We start from the raw sequence: 21,630 nt of genomic DNA on the forward strand, positions 1-21,630 counted from the left end.
TTTAATTTTTTTTGTAAGCTTGTCTTGGGCCTTATATGGAGAGAAAAAAGGATATACATTATTTTTATACATTGCAACTGGCTCATGGCAATACAAGGTCCATGAAGTTTTCAAGGCAATAGATGAGCACAGGAGGTTTGCTATTTGCCTTCTTCTGCATAGCAACCCCATTCTTAATTGGTGGTCTCCCATCCAAGTTCTAACCATGGCCAACCCTGTTTAGCTTCCAAACTCTAACAAGACTGGGGCAGTCCAAGCTCTTCAGGCTGCTAAATACATGGTGCTTTATGAGGGTTCTTTGGCAAGTTAACTGCTATCTTCTGATAAGCTAACTGGAAAACTGGCAAGAATTGTCCATGAATTATTGAGAGAACAAGAAAGAAAGATCTCTCTTTATCTATGCAGACGCTTCCAGCCACATATCAAGTCTTCTGTTTTTGAAGTTGTAGCTCCTTTGGTTGCTCTTTGAAGCACTATGTAAATTTTCAGAGTATTTGTCAGTGGTGTGGGGGAGCTGCTGTTATCAGAAGCTACACCAGCAGGGTTAGTCATAAGTTCCCCAGTTCACCTGAATCCCAAGTGTGATGTGGTGACGTTTTCTGGGAGAGTGGCAGTGTAGTATGCTAAGAAGGTGAGATTTCTGTGTTCAGATGGTGTGGTTTTAACCAAGCCCCATTTCTTTCAGAGACATAATTCTGGATGTGCTTCTTGTAAATATATGTGCTCCCATGGAGTGATAATAGAGCATGCAAATGTTAAATCAATTAAACTTTCATCTACTTTATTCTCTTATTTGTCATTCAAACATTTGACTACAAGAACTAATTGAATGATTGCTCTTCTTTAATTTTATCCAGTAGGTTAATTGCATTTTGGGTTGGGAAGTTGGATGAGCAATTACCAATGATGGAAAATTATTCCATTTTTATTCTTAATAACCTCTTTTATATCTCAGCACACTTTTCACATTTTCCCCTAGTTTCATGACCCTATTCCAATTTCGCTATTGTGAGGGGAAAGCAGTATTAAATTATAGATCTCCACTGGGCATTTCAGTGATGACTCATCTGCACAGCCAGTTGGGAGGGAGGTCCAACAGCATAAATCTGTTATGATTTTATTTATTTATTTATTTATTTTATATGATGTGTTCTGCATTACATGATCACATTGTCTGTGTCTTACTCTTCCCCCCCCCCTTTAGATCTCATTAACGGAGCACAGGAACAGTGTGAATTGCCTCCTATGGATGGCTTCCCCCACTGTGAGGGCAAAATAAAAGTAAGTCTGATCTCTGTCTGATTGGTTCACCGTTTGCATGTTCTGCTTTTTTTGAAAGAATCTTAACAGTGCTCTGTCACAGTGCATTGATTTCAGTGGGCTTAGACTGGAGTAACTCTGCTTAGGATTGTACAGTACATTATCGTAAACTGAATGAATAACAATTGATAAAAATTTGATAAAAATCCACCCCTCATGCCTACCATGCAGGAGAATGAAGTGGCTATGAAATGTTCCACTTTAGAATACAGGTGGAGGAATATTCCTTTATGCTTAATATCCCCTACAAATAGAAAAACCAGCACAGGAAGCAAAGAAAAAGAGGTGAACCTTTCTTTCTGTGATGGCTAAATATAGCTCTTTTTAATGTAAAGAAATATTCAGAGCTGGAAATAAACATGGGCACAGCTCATTATACCACATCAGGACATTGCTGCCTAATTCTCCTGAATGTGTAAACAAGGTCTATGTCATTACTGTGCATTGAAGTGCCCAGCAAAGTTCACCTGTAAAGCACTGGCAGGCCCCAGTGCTCTGGTATTGTCTAGTTCAATGGGGCCTGTTTTAACAGCAAGTTAGACCTTTTTGTATAAAAAGTTATGCTTTAAAGTTCCAGCTCACATCAAAATAAAAACGTTAAGAGACATGAATAACGGCATGAGAGGACTCTGGTACAACTGCAGCTCTGCAAGTTCATTTCCTAAAGGGTTCTTTCAGAGGCCAAAGAGTAGTCGAACAAACTGCCAGGGGTGCCACACGAGTTACAACCATGTCAGCTTCCCAAGCAACTGTGTCATCGCACTCACAAGACTTCATGGGGGTGCAGTGGTCAGGCCCTGTAGACGGGGAGCCAACCAATCATAGGGCAGTAACTGTGGCAACATGGCCCAGCAATGTGAGTGAAGAGAAGCTTGCAGCACACAACTCACCCCTTTAAGGCCAAACAAAACAGTGGTAGCAGTAGATAAAAGGGCAGAAGAGAAGCCCCACCACCACCATAGGCACCAAAAGAGATCCTCATCAGATCCATCAACTTTGCCCTGTATGGTTCAAATGGGGGAAATTCCCTGGGAAAATGGAACAGAGAAGGTAGAAGGAGACTAGACATGGGTAACTAGCGGTCATCAGCAGGGGCATCTCACAGCACCACAGCCATCCTGCCAAGGCTGGCCCCATTGCAGACCCCAGGCAACACTCACTGCTGGAGAGATCCCCACCAAAGGGTCTTCTATCAGCCCTTCTATGTGCACCTGCCTGTCCTTGTTCCTAGTGAGAGCCACCAGCTGCTCCAAGAGCCAAGTTTCCACCCCCAGTTACAATGCCAGCCATTTCATGACTTGGTTACCCCAGGATTCAGCATCCTGCCACTCGCATCGTGTCTCCAGCCTAGGGTTGCCAGGTGCCTCTACACTCCCAGCAGGAGTGGGGGACCTGGCACTTACCTCATGCCACCAGCGTGTCTGTAATCATATGCGGGCAAAGCATGTGCGCAGTCATGGTGCATGCACAATGACATTTCCAGGAGTGATGCCACCGTGCTAGCTGTGCAAGCACTCTTGTGCTCTGCACGGGGCCAATTCAGCCCCAAACAAAGCACCGGTGCAGTTCCGCAGCCAGCGCAATGACATCACTCCCAGAAGCAATATTGTTGCATGCCCCCCCCCAGGAGCGTGCACTCTGTGCTTGTTCACGGAATTCCTGTGGTGGCAGGTGGCCTCCAGGGCAGCTTGCCACCTCCTGCCAATTGCTGGTGGATTGGTGAGCAAGGAGGCAATTCCTCAGGAGTTTGCCCATCACCGGTAGGCACCTGGGAGCCATACTCCAGCCCACTCCTGCTTGACTGCTGCTCACAGGGCAGACAGGGTTATGGGGCCCTATGTACAAGCTGTGGACCCTACGCTCAGGGACCTGACTATGGCTCCAATCCAAAATCCTCCAGGGACCACAGAAGCTGCAAGAGCCAGGGCAGCCCACCCTGTAACTCTCTCAGCTTCTCCCCACCTCCTGCAACTCTTTTTCCCTCCAAAGATATCAAGTCTGCTCCTCCACAAGTGCTGCCTCTGGTGACCCTGAAATGTCCAACATCCAGAAGATGACTCTCGTGGCCACCAAGCATGTCTGAAATGGATCAGGGCATGAAAATGTTCCATGATACTGGCAAAGAATGCAAAGGGGCATGGTGGGGGAAATGGAGAGCAAAACATCAGTCGTCTGACAGGGGTCATGCACATGCTCAGGACAATACCCCATGCCCACAGTCATAGCAAAATAGGTCAATGAAGCACAGCCACTATAGAAAAGGGTTTGGAAGCACTGAGACAAGGCTGGGGGGCGGGTTGTGGAAGTGGAGAGAGTTGCATCCCTGTGGGCAGCAGAGTACATAGGGGGAGGAGGCTGGAGAACTACAGGTGCCATTGGATCCCCACTATGGTCTGCAGCTGACTAGAACAGAGGTCCAGTGGCATCAGAAGGACTCCAGCATGGTCATCCCTGAGAAAGAGCCCAACCCCTCAGATGTGTAAAGGAGCAGCACCAAGAAGTCACAAGTGGGTGAAGGAAGTGAAGCAGAGATGGGAGCAACTAGTCTCTTCTGGTCACAAGCGGATAGGGACAGAGTTATAGGGATGTTACCACATCCCTGCAAACATGTAGACATGCATGTTCAAACTGGTATGGGGAATTGGGTTGCTTGTTTGTGCAAGGAGTAGGAACACTGATCTTTACCTAAAGAGGTGGCTCTGAGTAACTGTGAGGAGTGATTCAGTAGGAAATGGACAACAGAAACAGATTTAAAGATTTTTTTAAAAGGGATTGAGGGATTTGGAGAGGGAGGAGGAACTTATCCTGAGTAAATATTAGCAGATATTAAAACAAAACACAAGCAAATAACACATGTCCGAACAACACCCAGAAAATATCAACCAAAGCTATTCCAATTTGGAGCACTAGTTATCTCTAAGCTTAAATATGGGGGGAAATGGTGAACAAGTCAGAAGAGGAATGAGTGTCTAGTCTTTCTACACAGCAGAGGGAAGTGGAATATCAGCTCTCTGTGTGATGCAGTGTGAACTGGAAAATAAGGGGTCATAGATAAGATGAAGAGCAAAGTTATACCTTTCCTATTTTGCGTAGAAATCAATAGGAAGAAGGAAGGATCCAGTGCAGTGCAAGCCTGTTGCCGTCTGTGGGAAGCCCAGAAGAGACTAAGATTTCAGCAAGAGTAGGCCCTCTGCGGGGATGGGTTGTCCTGGTTGGTGTTTATATAGTGCTGGATGCCGGGGTGGACTTGTCTGCTGCTGGGGAGGGAAAGGAGTGATTGGTTGTAGGAGCATCCTGTGCTCCACCAGGATTGAGAAGATGCTGAACCTCTAGCACTCACGGGGAGTGCTTGGCCTTTTCCATTGCATGCGCTATGCCATTTTTTTTGCTGGCACCTAACCTTGTAGCCAGTATATCTAGTGTCTCTGTAGTGAGAGGACAGCATTATAGCTTGCTGATAAGTTAGTTTCATTATCTGTGCTTCATTTGTAATTACAAGGATTTTAAAAAGCAGTTGATGGTATATTCCAGGCCTGGTATATAAAGGCCATGCTCACTGTGGTGAGCCGTAGTATAGTGGTGTGATGACTATTAGGTTAATCTGTCCATTCCCTACTGACTGACTGTGTCAGATCTTCATCAGCTATAGCAATTACTCCCTACTGTTGACTGAAGACTGTGTTGACCTTGTTGACCTAAAGTACTCTTTTCTGCCAGTTCCCTGAGTCTTACTATAAATGTGTAATAAGTCTTGTGGTCAGGTTCATAAACCCCTAACTTCTTGTTTGTGTTTTTTCCCCTGTCTAGTGGATGAAAGATATGTGGCGATCTGATCCCTGTTACGCAAGTTATGGCGTGGATGGGTCCACATGCTCCTTCTTTATTTACCTCAGTGAGGTCAGTAAGCTTATGTTGCATGACACGTTAAGCTACAGGTAAATTCAGATGAATAACATTGTTACTGTGAAAAATGATGGGAAGCTTAATTTTTGTTCAGGAAATTTGTTTTGAATTCGTGTGATGTATCTCTTGCTGCGCTGTTCCTTTTGTTGATAGTTTCTGGGGATCAGATGTTTAAATTCTCCTTAATGGTAAACAATGCAAAGTTACCTCCACATGTGAAACTTAAATGCAGGATTCTAGTTTGAATTTCAACATTTAATCAACCAATTTGTTGTGTGAAATGGTGTAATACCGAATTCTGATCCTGTATCTTGGTCTTAGATGAACACTACAGAGTGCCAGTTTGCATAGAAGCATAACTTTTGTTTTGATTGGGTAACCACAGCCATATAAATAATTTATTTGTGCTTGCTGTTTCCATCAAATGTTGATTTGTAGTTTACCCTTTTTAGATAGCAGATCATTTCAAAGTAATAACAAAAATGTGAACATTTACTAATTCTGAAAGAAATTCCTTGTAAGTAGACAAAAGTAAAAAGTAAACTCTAGGAACCATCTGCCTTTTGTCGCCAGGAACAGTTGGCAGATCCCTTACATCTGAATGAATATTCCTATATTTGAACACCTTTAAGTAAATTCTTGAACTTCTTGATCCAGGCTATGGGACTTATATCACATTTCGATTCCCCAAGTAGAACAATGGATAGTAGTACATTTCTAACCATACAGGGCAGGGAGGGATTTTCTGTGACTTTGCCCTTGTTTTATTTGTATCCAATAGATGTGATGTAGATAATGAATAAATATTGCATTAAATTATCTAAATGCTCTCTCTACATATAGATAAATAGAACTTGTTCCATGATTTTTTAAAAAATTAGCATATCAGTATTACCTCTTTATCTTTCAAGTATAAATGAAAGGCCAATGTGTTTTCTTAGTTTGCATGTTTATGTTGCTTATGCCATGAGCTATCTTCGTAGTACCTGCATGCGCTACTGGTGTCCTTTTTATAGACATTCTAATTAAGAATACAGTAGATGGAAAAAAACTGATTTCATAAAATAGTTCCAGGCAAAGGGTCCATCATAATGCCTGTGAACAGGCTTTCAGTAGATCAATACTTTCCAGTTTTTAGATGCGGCAGATCAATTCATTAGGATGGATTGAATTTGAGACATATAGAAATTAGTGTACTGAAAATACTCTAAAAACATCTTTTCAAATCTGTAAGATTTAGTCAGAAGTATTCTAAACTGATCAATTGTTCCTTTTAAGTAATATAAAATGAGTGACTGCTTATGTGTCTAAAGCTATCTTTAGCAGCAGGTATCTTGATCTGTAAAAGAAAATAGACAAGGCTGGAGGAAGTGATTCAACAACAAAATTAAAATTATAATATTGGTTTGCAAATATTTGCTTAGTATTATACAGCAGAGAAGAGAGCGAGTTTCAAGCTGTTTCAGCAATAGATCTGGAGGTGTTTATCCACTACATAATCATCGTCATCTTATATACTACTAGCTGAGTGGCCCTGATCTGCAGATACTTAAACCCACAGATTGGGGCCACTTGGGCCCCATATTGGGCCAGATGTTTCAGCAACCTTAGGGGATTTCCCAGGGTTGCAGAAAAATCTGAAACATGAGATGAAAATAATTGGGGGGGGGGAGTTAACACCTGAGGCCTGCGCATGTGCCCAGCAGCAGCAGTGAGACATCCGAGGTTTGGGTAATGAGCTGACTCAAGCCCAGCACAGCAGCATCGAGACACAGGCCTAGGCAAGGAGGCAGTGAGCCACTCTGAGGCTGGTGTGGTGCCAGCAAGCTGCCCCAAGCTCTGCTTCAGAGGCAGCAAGCCAGTCCAGGCCCTACCACTGAGGCAGCAAGCCACTCTGAAGCCAGGCGTGGTGGCTGTGAGCCGTCCCAAGCCTGAGTGCAAGAGTGGCACTGAGTTAAGCAACACCTGGGTAAGGATGCAGTGAGCCTGAGCCCAGGACTGGGCCAGCCCTGCTTAGCTTCTGAGATCTGACAAGATCAGGCTCACCTGGACTATCCAGGGTAGTAGTAGTAGTAGTAGTAGTAGTAGTAGTAGTAGTAGTAGTAGTAGTAGTAGTAGTAGTGCGCTTATTTATAGCCTGCCTTTCTCGCTGAAACTCAAGGGAGATTACAGCAGGTACATTTGTTGAGGGGCATTTAAACATTCCAATTTTGGGGTGTGCAAAGTGCTGTCAAGTCACAGACAACATGGCAACCCCATAGGGTTTTTAAAGCAAGAGACGAACAGAGATGGTAGGTGATTTACCATTGCTGACCTCTGCATAGCAACCCTGTACCTTCTTGGTGGTCTACTGTCCAAGAACTAACAAGGGCCAACCCTACTTAACTTCCAAGATCTGATGAGACTTGGCTAGCCTAGGCTATCCTGGTGTGAGATTCCTCCCTCATTAGTGTCACCAACCAGCTCTCCACCATCTTACTGGTTGCTCTCAGTGGGTTGTCTCAGACTAGCCAGGGAAGGAGGTTGCAGCACCTTGTTCCTTCCCCTAGCTGGGGAAGCCAGCCTCTCCAGAGTTTTCTCTCAATCACTATCATCAGCACTCACAGGAATTCACTTATACAGGTGTTTCCTTGTTCTGCCCCCAGGCCTCCTTTCAGTCCTGCCCCAGCCTCCCTGAATGGCCCTCTCTCCAGCCTATCAGCTGGAAGGACTGTGTCAGCCTTTTAGTCCTCCTGACTTCCCCCTCCCTTCCAGCTCATCCAGGATTGATTTGCCTGCCCACTCCCTGGTCAAGCTTGGCAGCCATAGCGGGGCCTGTTCCTTCCAGGTTCAAGCCATTGGAGGCTTCCTTCTGGCCAGGTTGTTCCTAGGCAGTGCCTACTGCCTTCCTTGGGAAGAGGTTAAGTCTGCCCTGGGTCCCAAATCTGTTGCAGGCAGGTAGGGCCTGCTGTCTCCAGCCCCAGGTTGCTGGTGGCCTCCTGCAGGCCAGGCTGTTCCTGAGCCATGCCCACTGCCCTCCTCTGAAGAATAAGGCTACCTCAAATTCCAAAGCTGCTGCAGGTGAGGGGTGAGTGGTATGGGGCCTTTTGCTACTGGAAAGGTTGGATGAGTAGCACACAGACTGGCAGCACCAAACACTGGGTCAGGGCATTTCTTGGTACACTTGCAGATTTTTCTTTACAAACATTAATCAGAAAAGAGACATTTCTCAATGTACTTGTGAATGAGTTTGTTTTAAAGTCAGCATACAGATATACTGCTAGATGTACAACAAAAACTATGACAAAATGTAGTCAGTCTTGAATATGATGCACATATGCTAAGCAGAAAAGAACAGAAAATTTATTAGAGTCGTATAAGAAGACAAGAAGAACTCTGCTGGATCAGCCCAGTGGTCCAGCATCCTGTTTCATACAACAGCCAACCAGTTGCCCTGGAGGCCCAACGAATGGGTTGCACAGGCCAAGACCTTCTCTTGACGTTGACTCCTAACGTTGGTATTCAAAGGTTTGCTGCCTCTAAATATGGAGATTACCTTTAGCCGCTGTGAGTAGAAGCCATTGATATTCTTGCTGTATCTGTTTACCCCCATTAAGGCTTTCTTTCTTAAGTAACATATTAAAACAATTTAAATTTAAAACAATATTTCAAGTAGTATTAAAACAATTTGATAAATATGGCCACAGAAACATACAACACAAAGAGCAGGGAGGAGGGCAAATGACAGTTATTGAGGGTATGCCTGACAATACAAAAAAGTCTTCACCAGCAATAGTGGAGGAGAGAGAAATCTCCAGAGTTTTGAGAAGGCTGTTTCTTGAGTTGCCACCTGTCTACCCTCATATGGCAGGGGCACCCAAAGCAGGGCACTGATGATGACTGGAATGAACAGGTATCAGAGAAGGTGGTCCTATAAATGTGCTGGTCCCAAGCCATATAGTAATAACATAATAACATTCGATTTATATACCGCCCTTCAGGACAACTTAACACCCACACAGAGCGGTTTACAAAGTATGTTGTTATTGTCTCTTAAACTATCTAGAATTTAGGATACTTACAGGTTACATTCATGTGGCATTTCTGCTACAGTGTATAGTTTAGGAAGTATAGAGCTTCCCAGAAGAACAAATGAACTGTTTTAGTCATCAATCTGTTTTATGTTTAGTGAACAGCAAACATAAAGGTCTTTGGGGGTGTTTCTAAGAGGTTTCTTTGACAGCACATAAAACTAATATTGTTTGGGCTTGCTATTAACCTTGAGTTTAAATTCAGCATACTTAATCCTGTGATTAATGCAATGATTAATGCTAAACAACAAAGGCTGAAAGCTTAAATATTTGTGAATGCAAGCATGAAATGAAATTCTAATAACCACTACAATGATGTGGATATATGAGCTTTGTTGGTTACTAAAGATAACTCGGAGCTGGTGTCGCACAAAGTAATTTGTCAAAATGGGCAGTGATGGAGAATTGAGTATTTGTGATATGGGTGACAGCTGAATGATAATATGGTGCCTGCTGAACAAGCACCTTACTGAGGTTAGAAAGAAAAAGCAGCAGAATTTTAAAGTGCTGTAGGGTTTCAGAAAAAAAGATAAAATAAATCTTTTACTTTACATTTCAGGACTATTTGCAAAGCCATCATTTTGGAGTAATGATATTCATACAATATTAATTCTTGGATACCTCATGAGACTTTTTTTTTTTGCTGCAGGAGAGTGGGTTTATCGGGGTATATTAATCAAGGTACTTGACACGTGTCCAGAATTTAAAATATGTTCTGCTAAGTAAGACTTGAGACTACATAGCATACACAGCAGATGAATACAGATGTGCTCCTGTGGTTCTTAAAACTGTTTCTCTTCTGTACTAGAACAAATGTGAATAATTTTAGGAGATTTTAAGCTATTTATGGAAAGCCTTAGAAAATTATCTGTGGACTCTGTGATTTGTAATATCAACGTTGACATTGAAGGACAGAAGAGGGATGGTAAAGCATGTGAGCAATTTACCATTTGATACTGTAATTGCTTTATTATATTGTGTTAAAGATAAAGTTTATAAAAAGCTTATTAACTGCTACAAGACAACATGTAATGTTCTGTTAGAAATCCTGATCCCCAATATTAATGACTGGATTATAAGAGTACAGAAAATTGCTGTCTTGTCTAAACTGACATAAGAGCCAGTGTAGTATAGTGGTTAAGATTGCTGGACGAGGGCCTTGGTGATGCAGGTTCAAATCCCCACTCTGCCATGGAAGTTCACTGGGAGGCCTTGGTCTAGACTTAACCAAATCTACCTCACAAGGTTGTTGTGAAGATAAAATGTGTAGAGGAGAATGGTATAAGCTCTTTGGGTCCCCTTTGAGGAGAAAAGCAGAGTATAAATGAGGTAAATAAATAATAAATAAAGTGATCTCGTGACTAAAACATCTCCCTTGAGAGCCAGCATGGTGTAGTGGCTAGAATATCAGATTGAAATCCTCGCTCTGCGTGGAAGCTCGCTTGGTGATCTTGGGCTAGTCATACACTCTCCGCCTAACCTACCTCACAGGACTGTTATGATTTATGGATCCTAACTGTGTCCCAGCTAGGGAGAAAGCAGGATATATATGAAGTAAAATAAATAAATAGATGTCCAAGTAGAATTACAAATCAAGAAGATATAAGGGATGATAAATTTATGGGGAAATGAGCTTTATCTCCTTTTGTGGAGAAAAGCACATGCTCCCCCTATGTGTTTTTTTTAACTTTGTAATGAGTGAGCTTTTGTATTTTTCTCCCTTTTTCATGTTAACAACAATTTAAACATTTTTAAAAGAACAGTATACGAGTAAATGTAGCTGCATATATTTGTATCGTTTCTGTGGAGGATGAGGAATAAGGGGTTAAGGCAGGCTTCATGAAAATATGGGTTTTGAGGAGGGAGTTTCATGCTGTCAGTATTATTTTGTACCTATAATTATCTTCAGTCACTGTAAGGATTTCTACCTCACTTTTCTCCCCACTGAGTAGTACTCCAACAGTGCAATCCTAAGAAGAGTTACTCCAGTCTAAGCCCATTGATTTCAGTAGGACTGGAGTAACTCTCCTTAGGACTGCAATGCAAGTGGCTTAGAGGAAAAACAAAAGTATAATTCCAACCGACAAAATACACACAGAGAAAGAAGCCCCAGAATTATGGGTTAGGCCTGACACTCCATAGGGTGTGAGCCAAGGGACAAAATCAGCGGTGTCTGTTTTCTGGCCACGACTCCTTGGTTCACACAAAATGGCTTTCACCTTTGGCCACACCCAGTCTTCAATTACCATAAGCATAGGAAGGAACAGACTCAGTCTGGATTTCACTCAGTTGCCAGAGATGTCTCCAAGTCTTCCTTTCACATTACAGGGGTGGCTTTACATTTTACTCATTCCTTAAGTGTATAATACTGTGATGCATAAGAGAAATTTTACATACTTATTACTTGACAAATTTATGCGGTCATTTGTGAAAAATCTTAAGTGTGCTTAGTCAACAGTACAACATTTGGTAAAGTTCTGGTTATTTTGTAAGAAAAGAAATTTCCACATGAAAATCTAGTTCTGGCATATCATAAAATTATTAATTTTAAAATCTGTTATCTGGTGTGGTAAATGTTGAGGTGGGGTTGCTGTTTCTCACAAATATGTCTGTGTATGAAAATGAGGTAGTAGAGAGACTCGCCTAATACAATTGTAAATAACCACAGCTGCAATAAAATAAATGTGTGGAACAAGCACTCAATCCATATCATATTAACAACACTGCAGTTTTTGCAAAGGAAAGAAGACATCAACCTGACTCATAAATCAGGGTGCTGGACCATGATCTGGAGTCAGGAGCAGAGGGCCAATGCTCTGGTTCTTTCAGCTACCAAATAGGGACAATCCAAGCACTTTCAGATAGCCCTGTGTGAACAAAGTATCAACCCAATCTAGGCACTATAGGCCTTGAGTACCCCCATAGCCAATTCTGCTTTTGTTTAACAACATCTCAGACTACTTCCATAGCTAGCACTCTGCTTTACATTGAACATAGTGTTTAGCTATGTGTTCCTTAACTTACTTACAGACTGGGGGGGGGGGGGATGTCTAATGAGCTGTGATAAGATTCAATGAAACAAACTTCAGGAAAGTTTTCAGGTTGGCCTTGCAAACTCCTGCTTGAGCCCTGATCCTGGAAGAAGCTAAGAGTATGTAGGAATAGACTTATTCACTGATGTTGGCACAGGTTGCATGCCTGGCAGTCCTTCTACACAGCCTCACTACAACTGTCTTTGTGATCTAGAGGGGTGCCTGTGATGCACAGCCTGCGTGGTGACAAGATTGTCGTCTGAATTTCCCAATGGCTTTGCGCTCAGAGTGGGATCCTCTGCTGGGTGTTTATTATCAGAGCAGACATCTGTTGAGTGTTCTCCATCTCCAGATGAAGAGTCTTTCCTGGAATCTGATCCTGTGTTGTTCTTATTCTTAGCACTTTTGTCATATAAATTGATGAGGGCATACATTTTCCAAATACATTCCTGGTGCATGTATTGTCATTATAAACATGGTTACAAATAATTATTTGGATAATTTGTGCAGCACCATGTAGGAATGGAGCAGTTAGGAAGAATAAATTGAGCATTGAGTAGGGATTTTAACAAAATCAGAAAAGTTTTGTTTCCTATCTAATTTTTTTTGCCAAGAAGTAATTTATATGTGCCCTGACCTGGCTTGCCCAGGTGTGCCTGATCTTGCCAGATCTCAGAAGCTGAACAGGGTCAGCCTTGGTTAGTAATTGGATGGGGATCCTCTAACGAAGACCAAGGTTGTAGAGGCAGGCAATGGCAAACCACCTCTGTTAGTCTCTTGCCATGAAACCCCACCAGTACAGTCAACTATGACTTGAGGGCTCTCTCCACCAGTTTATACGTTGCCTGTATTCATGGGAGCAGTATCGTTGTTTTGTTTTTTAACATGCCAGGTCATTTTTTTTTAAGGCTGAGAGCAATCAAATTTTAAATTTGGACTCTCGGTCAGCAGGTAAGTATTATTAGGTACCCACTTAGTGACACAGATTCAGAAAGGTTTGTCTCCTAAGATGCTTACCATTTTCCAACGTTTGTTGCATTCCCATTACACATAAGACTTTTCAAAGGGAAAGCAAGATAGCTCTGGGGTACATTTTGAAATGTAATAACTTGCGTATCACTGAATATATATCGGAGAACAGTGAAAGGAAATTTACCGTTATGTCTTCTTGCCCATTTGGGTGCCATGCCTATTGGAAATAATGTCAACAGTAGATGAGAGTGGGAAGAGGCATTGTGGCATCCTGCCCTCTCCAGAGCATCATGTTAGACTAATTAGACAGCTAGCATGTGAATGTGGGAGCTTTGCTTCCTTGAAACTCAACACTGTTTTCATTACTGTTTTCAGTGGGAAGAATCCTACTGCTACTCTTAAAGTTTTTACTTATTGTTGCTTGCTCATTTCCTTTGTTGTGTATCCTCTCTATATGATACTTATTTTTCTTTTTAAAGCTTACAATTCATGTATCGTACAGTGTAGTAGCCACCCCACGGAGCAGAGAATCTTACTATTCTTTCCTTTAAAAGAAATTATATCAACCTCTTCAGAACTTCAGAGCTCTCTGCAGTTATATACTCCAGATTTGATCAGTTAATAAAAGGTTATTGAAAGAAGCTGAAGATAAACCCGTTAATAGCTGATCTGTTTGCTGTATTTTGGATTTCTAATGCTGGTTTAGCATTCTATACAAAGAATGTGTTTTTGTTTAGTCACCTGCTGACCTCCTGCAGTTCTGTTGGGGTTCCTGTAGGGAGGAGTTGCATCACCGAAATAATTTAACAGTTGTTTTGCTTGATTCAGTTAAAGCTGAATTAGACGTCTTAACAAAAGATCCTTATTTCTGCAGGTTGAAAACTGGTGTCCTCGTTTACCCTGGAGAGCAAAAAATCCTAATGAAGAAATGGATCAAAAGGCAATGGTGAGATTTTAAAAGATACTAGAGATACTTCACAACCTTCTAAGTGGAACTTGATTATTGCTACTTTGATCTCAACATTCAATCTGTCACTTTTTTGTATTTTTGTAAGTATTTTGGAAGATAAACTGTACAGTTTTGAAATTTGGAAACCTATTTCAGCAAAGGTTTGGATGTATGCTTCACTTTATGTATGGCAGTTTGATCTGCCACATTAATACGTCTATTCATGAACTAGATTGAGCCTTTTTGTGGACATAGTGGGGACTGTACAAGTGAGAGGAGATAAACCCTGCTTTTATGCTCAGCTTACATCACTCTGTTATGTTACTTTAAGCATTACTCTTCCAGCTCAGCTAACTGTGGTACTAGACAGAGGCCGGGAGGAAAATTCTGGACTGCAGCAAGGTGGGCAGTGTTAAGCTCCCCTTACCTGAACGTTGCCTTTACTGTTTGTAAAAGAAAACCCTCCTCCCTCCTACCTGTGCCCAGCTTTACATGTGGACAGAGGGATATGTGAATACCTGTAGTTTCCCCCGTTACATTTTATTTGGCCCAAAGTCCAAGCACTTTATACAACCATGGTCATTTCATATCCGATGAAAAATATTTAAAGAGCCTTTAAGCAAAGGGTGGTGATCTTTGTTGGCTTTCCAATTAAAACCCACTTTATATATAACTTTGGATATATACAGCACATATTTGGTAAATACGTATCACGTAAGCTACAGCTGTCACAAAGTCATTATGAGCTGCAGCTCCCTGTTGAGCTTACACTGAGTGGATGGGGGAGGCTTTGTCACTGAAACAGCACTACTAGCATTGTGTGTTGAAAAATCATTGGGATGTTTCTCAGTTATAGTTGTCACAGGATTAGTGTTTGTGAGACTAGTATACATTTTCCTGCTTTATGGATTTGAATTTTGAAAAACCTATATGTAATTCTGATTTTAACAAAAGGATGATGGAATAGAGATTATGTACATAGACACACACACATACTTATTAATGTAGGGAAAAAGTATAAAGCTGGCAGATTCACTGATTTTTAAATCATTGTTTAATTGAAGGCTGAAATTCGAACAAATTTTGATTTGCTCTACAAAATGATGTCCAGACATGAAGAATTTAGGTGGATGATGCTGAGAATAAGAAGAATGGCTGATACTTGGATAGAAGCAATTAAATCACTTGCTGAAAAACAAAACCTGGAGAAGAGAAAACGAAAAAAAGTGAGTACTGCTTTGGAACAGTAAGTAAACATTTAAATTGCTATGTGCGGGAAACTGAAATGTAAAGTCTTCCATATTTACTTTACAAATGACAAGCTCTGCCTGAGGCTTACAGCCAGATAGAAGACACAAGTCACAAGGAATGTGAGGACAGATTGAGCTTAGTACATAGGTGGCTTTGCCCACCCAGTCGAAAAAGAGGCAGACACAAGGCTTGGGTAATGAAGGGCCACTTTTTATTTATGGCAACAACATGAACTGCAACAACTGAAACCTGGCAAGGGCCTAACCAGCGGTACAGGTCAAGCCCTGGGGTCACTCCCCTGGACCCCACCTTGACCTGTCTGGGCGAGACCCACTGCCCTGGATGCGAGCCATCCAATTGCATGGCTGGGATCCGGCCGGCCTGGTGGATGGTTTCCCCCTTAAAGCTCCAAGCACCCCCGCCACGGAGCATGAGGGCAGGACTTTTCCAGGGGCTCCCACTCAACTGGCCACCGCCTGCCCTCTCAACATGCCACCGCCAAGCATGCCAGCCGATCCTGACAGGCTCCCACTATCCCCACAAATGGGGATGCGCCAAGGGTACTCACCATCCCGCTAACATCCCCCCAACTAAATCCTGCCAGTGATAGCCTATACAGCACCACCGTAGCCAATAGCCACAGCTCCAACAAGCGGTACAAGGTAAGTGAAAAACTTAGTTCCCAAGGCCAATCAGGGAAAAAAGTAAAAATTCCTACCTGGCCCCCATAAGGTGACCAGTCAAAACCTGGACTGCCATTGGGCGGGTGGGTGGGCTGAGCACTAGGCGGCAAGTGCAGGAACTGAAGAGGACAAAGTGGGTGGAGGCCTCTTAGGTGGGGGCTTCTTGGCTGGTTGTTTGCCTTTGGAAGGGCCAGACCCCTTTTTTGGAGGCATGACAGTATATAAGCACTTATTAATAATTAATAACTATTATTAGTAGTATTATTATAATTATTATTATTATTAATTCCGCCTAGTAGCAAAATGCGCCCCCACAAGCTCGTAGGCTGTACAAACTGTTAAGGTAGCCGTAAAACTGCCCACAAAGCTCCCGAAATGAATTTAAAATGGCTGCCAACCTGTGCCTGGACACAGAGTCCCACTAAAATGGCTGCCCCTTATGCTTATAATGAGGCAACTGAGCTAGAAATGTCTGCCCCTTTCTTCAAGGCCCCTTTTGCAGTCAAACCTACAGCCCCTATAGGGCAAACTGTATACTAAGTTCAATCAACAGTATGTAGGCCACAGAAAAGAAAGCCAAATAACTGGCTCCCAATATATGCTACCTAGTGGGAGGAGGGAGAGCTGCCCCAAACCAGGCAAGCCTGCTAAGCAGGCCCCCCCAAAACCCCTCCCTGAATAACCCCGCTGAGGTACAGCTCTGAAGGGAATGTGATACAAGAATGCAATGCTTAGCACAAATTTGATGCTGAGAAAGCAGCCACTTCTTGTCGAGTCACAGAAGCCTTTCACTGCTTTGCTCCACGCCGCTCAGCCTTCCCAACATCCAGCTGGTCTTCGGCCAGCTTGCTGCCTCCCCGACGCTCTCTGAGCGCAACGCAAACACTCAGAGGCTTGCTCTGGCCGCTCCTACGCTTGCCACCTCTCAGCTGTTGCTGCAAACGGCTCTGAAGGCCTGAAAGTGCTCAGGGAGCAGGAGAAACACTCTGCTTTTACCGAGCACTAGGCGGCAAGTGCAGGAACAGGGGGCAGGGCTGCCTGTTAAGGTGCCAAGCCCCACCCCCTTCCCATGTGACCCTACGAGGCCGGGGAAACGCTGCCACTTACTCTCCGTGGCGGCAAATGTGGCCCCCGGCCTCAAGCCTTTGGCTGCCGGCCAGGTGGGGGCCGGATTGATTGCCTGGGCAAGAGCTGGCCTAGAGAGTCTCTATATTATCAGGTGTCTAAATGGTAAGTGGATTTCAAACATCATACCACTCCGCATGGAAGCATCATCGTGTGAAACCATTTTTGCAGTGTTTACATAGGGTGTGAGTAATGTTGTAATAGTCCTTTGGGGAAAACTGTGCTCCACAAATGATGTGGTGATGTAATGAGAGAAATTGGCTGTAATGAAACTCAGTTATGAACGTTACTGATGTTGTTTTATGGGCTACACCACATCAAACTGCAACTAATCTTACAGGGTTTAAAATTAGAAAATATTCTACCTGAATACACACAGAAAAGCAGTAGGTTTTGAAGAATATAGGATATCCTTCAAGATTATAGTAGATAGAACCTAAATGCTATCTTTGCATTGTAAAGACAGAAGTTGATGAAATTTTCAAACACATCAGCTCTCATAGAATTAAAATTGGTAATTTAATGAAAGACGGTTACAGAAAACTATTAATAGGAAACTACATTATTGCTTAGGATTCTGATGAGGGTTTTTTGTTCTTTGTCAAATAAGTATTTAAAGCCTTAGATAATGATGTAAAAGTACTATTTTGGCTATCATGATAGGAAAATCTCACATGGATTTGCCTTCTGTGTGTGTGTGTGTGTGTGTGTGTGTGTGAGAGAGAGAGAGAGAGAGAGAGAGAGAGAGAGAGAGAGAGACCAATGGATACCAATGCTAATTGTATTTGGCTTTCTGTTTCAGGTCCTTGTTCATCTGGGACTCCTGACAAAAGAATCTGGATTCAAGATAGCAGAGAATGCCTTTAGTGGGGGCCCGCTTGGTGAATTAGTCCAGTGGAGTGATTTAATTACATCTCTCTATTTACTGGGCCATGACATTAGGATTTCAGCTTCACTGGCAGAGTTGAAGGAGTAAGGAGATTATCTTCCATTTTGAAAGTAGCATACCAAAAAGAAAAAAAAAACTAACTATAAACTCTTAAGGTCTCAATTGTTCAGTCTGTAATTTTATGAAGAGGAAAATGAAAGTGATAATTCAATAAACAGATGATAACAGCTAAATATATGCAGCATGGAAAGGATAATATGTTTTCATTGTAGCTTTTTCCTCCTGAGGCTTCATAAATGAATGTTGGAAAATTCAAACTAAGCAGCTTATTCTCCGCTATTACAGGTGTGTTAAACATCTGCAGCAAGATAAATGGTTGGGTCTCATAATTCATTGCTATTCCTCAGTAATTAAACTTTATTTCCAAATAAGATTAAAATTAAGAATTTTAATTGGGTGCTGCTAATTTGTATGAAATATTAATTTGTTTAGACTTTTTTGGGGATTTTGATCCATTATTTTAAAATCTTGTTCTCCCCAACCAACTAAAGAAATCATTCAGAGTTTTTTCATTGGCATTTCAGTGGTGTTTAGAATGATAGCTTTATTAGTTGCTCTATGTTTTGTTTTTTAATAGGACATATTTTATAGAGGGCATTTGGAAGCTGAGCACAGATGAATTTCAGTTACAGAGTCTCAAAGAATTCTTCATCTGAATGACATCTTAAATCAATGAGCATGACAAACTTTTTTCTATTGTGCTTTACTCTGGATTAAAGAGACTGTTAAATGCAGTGTGTGACAGCTTGTTTTCCTCTGTGTGTGAATGACAGACAGACAGACAGACGACAGGGGGGGGCGGTGCATGTAGCCATAAATGGAAATGTTTGAAGTCCATGAGATGGAAGAATAAGGTGTAGGTATCAGTCCTAAAATATGTAATCAGATTGTGGAAATAATTATTTTTATGGGAGTAGTCTATATCCCTATTCCCTACCTATTTTTAGTCTACCATGAATTCTAACCTGTGCAGAATTCCAGGTACTGATTTTTATGCCTGTACAGTAACTTCATTATATACTTTTAAAGCTACCAAATATTATCTCTTTCTAAAAGGAGTAAATTCACAGTAATTGGAAGTATCATACTGTCCTCCAGCAGTAAATATTTATCTAGAAAAAAAATTTCTAGCGTTCGTTGTGGTTCTGCTAGCGCAGGAAACTAGACCAACATACAGAAATGCAGAAGAAATATCTATACTGCATGAATAATATGCTTATTCAGCAATATATGCTTTAGAGGCTTTGTACACTAGTAAAAGATAATTGACTTAAAACAATGAAGTTTTTAGATAAACAGCATAATCTAAAACCATGATAAATATATGACAAAATAAGCAAGTAATGATATAATTCTTCCTTTCTTTTTCAGAGCTCTTATGATCAAATTATCTTGAGCAATAATAGAATAATAAATTCATTTCTAATAATAAATTAATAATCTAAAACCAGGAAAGGTTCTCCAAGGGAATGATGCAGAATCCAGGAAATAAAAACAGCTAGCTATTAAAAAATAATCAAGATGCCTTGATCTGGATGCCTTAAGGCTAGCATTATAACTAGCATTATAACTAGCATTATAATCCATGAACTAGTTTTTGGCAGCCCTCCAAAGACCACAACCTGTCCTTTTAAAATTCAGCATTCTCTTCAGAAGAAAATCCTGATCTTCTTTACCTCTTTTTCTGATACACGCAATGAGAAGGCCAAGTTTCTTAATCTGACATGTCAATGCAGAAGTTTGAATTCTTCCCGCTTTTTCTTTTGGCTAGGATTATGAAGAAGGTTGTTGGTAACCGATCAGGCTGCCCAACACAAGGAGATAAAGTTGTAGAACTCATTTACATTGACATTGTTGGACTCACTCAATTTAAGAAAACTCTTGGACCATCCTGGGTTCATTATCAGTAAGTACAGCTGTCTTTTGAAATAATTTTCTTTAACAAAAGGAACTGTAGTTCCAGATACATAAGACTGGATCCGGGCTGAAATTTCTGCTAACAAAAGTCAATTCTGTCAGTGGGATGACACAAATAAAAAGTTGTTGTTCCATTTTCCCAAAGCATTGAATGTTAGAAATAAATAGCATCTCAACTCTTTTGTTTTAGCTTAATCTGAAACAGGTTTGAAGGAAGACTGTTTTAAACATTAGAAGAAACTTCCTTAAATTTAAGAACAATATCTAACAATGAAGTGAATTGCCTTAGAATGTTCTTGAATGTGTGTCTTCATGACAAAAAGCTGGATGGGAATTTGTCATTGATGGATACAATAGAAATTTCCTGCCCTGAGACCCAAGGAATTGCCTTAAATGTTTTATAGGGATTCCTTTGAGCTCTGAGGTTTACAGTAATTTTTTTGACATTGTATATGCCCAGCAGAAATGTACACACACAAAACAAAAATAGTGATTCTGCTTTAGGAGTTATTTTAAATTTACTTATCTTTGTTTGTTTTTGTTTAGCAGCTGTTGGAGGAAAAAATGTAATGAATATTAGTACATGCCTGATGATTATTTCTTTAACCTAAGTTTTAAGGCAGCAAGGAGAATAATAAATGTTATATAATGTCCAGCTGTGTTTCAGATAGATAATTCAGCCTAGCTGTTTTGTTAATCTTTATCTTCCAAGAATCATCCCGTGTCCTACATTCAGTTTATAGCCCCATTGCCAAGTAGGGCTGCTTTATTTAGATTCTACTTCTTTCACCCCACACAAAGTAACCCAACAGCTTTTCTCTCTGCTGTGTGATTTACTGCTGCTGCTGAATAATATGTTTGGCTGTGGCTAAGCACACTGTGTAATCCAAAAATAATTTGACTGCTGTAAAATGTTTTCACTGAAAGCTGATAACTTAAAGCATTGAATGAATTAGTGCTCCAAATGGAACAGAACTGAATCCGTTGTGATCTCTCAGTGTGTTTTATTTTATGTTAGAGTAAAGCATTAAATTTATTCTGGGCTTGTGCACTCAAATAAGAATGTAGCACTTCCGAAAAAAGGCTGTAGATAGTCCAGGCTTTTTGTGAAGGTTTTTTTCAGCCATTTGTGATCCATGGAAGTGTGAAACAAATGATGCTAAAGAATGCTACTGATTGCATTTTTCTTGTCAAGTCCCTTTTTTGATCCTATGAAGAGCCTGAGCAAAAGAGGCCATTCTGGAAGTTTCATGGAAGTATGGTATAATGGCTTGTATCCTGCCAGACTGTTCAGCAAAGCATTTATACTTTTAGAACAAGCAAGTACTCAACTGTACAGTTGAGTAAGAAGAACACTGCCTGAGCTTGTGCAGTAGAGTGGGAGAGTGAGTCTTCCTAAACCGTAAACTTACTGTATTCATAATGTAAATGTTACTATCAGAGCAATTTTTGCCCTGTT

At 41.3% G+C, this 21,630-nt stretch overlaps 1 protein-coding gene across 2 annotated transcripts in view; it reads left to right on the plus strand.

The window, feature by feature from the left end:
* MGAT5 (alpha-1,6-mannosylglycoprotein 6-beta-N-acetylglucosaminyltransferase) overlaps positions 1-21,630 on the plus strand; it is a 190,046-nt gene that overhangs the window by 123,799 nt on the left and 44,617 nt on the right. For both annotated transcript variants that reach the window (XM_054971635.1, XM_054971634.1), the window contains exons 4-9: positions 1,205-1,281; positions 5,128-5,217; positions 14,172-14,243; positions 15,311-15,472; positions 18,108-18,277; positions 20,026-20,160. In XM_054971635.1, coding sequence (XP_054827610.1) covers positions 1,205-1,281; positions 5,128-5,217; positions 14,172-14,243; positions 15,311-15,472; positions 18,108-18,277; positions 20,026-20,160 — 706 coding nt within the window. The remainder of the gene's footprint in view (positions 1-1,204; positions 1,282-5,127; positions 5,218-14,171; positions 14,244-15,310; positions 15,473-18,107; positions 18,278-20,025; positions 20,161-21,630) is intronic.

Source organism: Eublepharis macularius, chromosome 2, assembly GCF_028583425.1.
Source record: "Eublepharis macularius isolate TG4126 chromosome 2, MPM_Emac_v1.0, whole genome shotgun sequence".
Taxonomy (NCBI): Eukaryota; Metazoa; Chordata; class Lepidosauria; order Squamata; family Eublepharidae; genus Eublepharis; species Eublepharis macularius.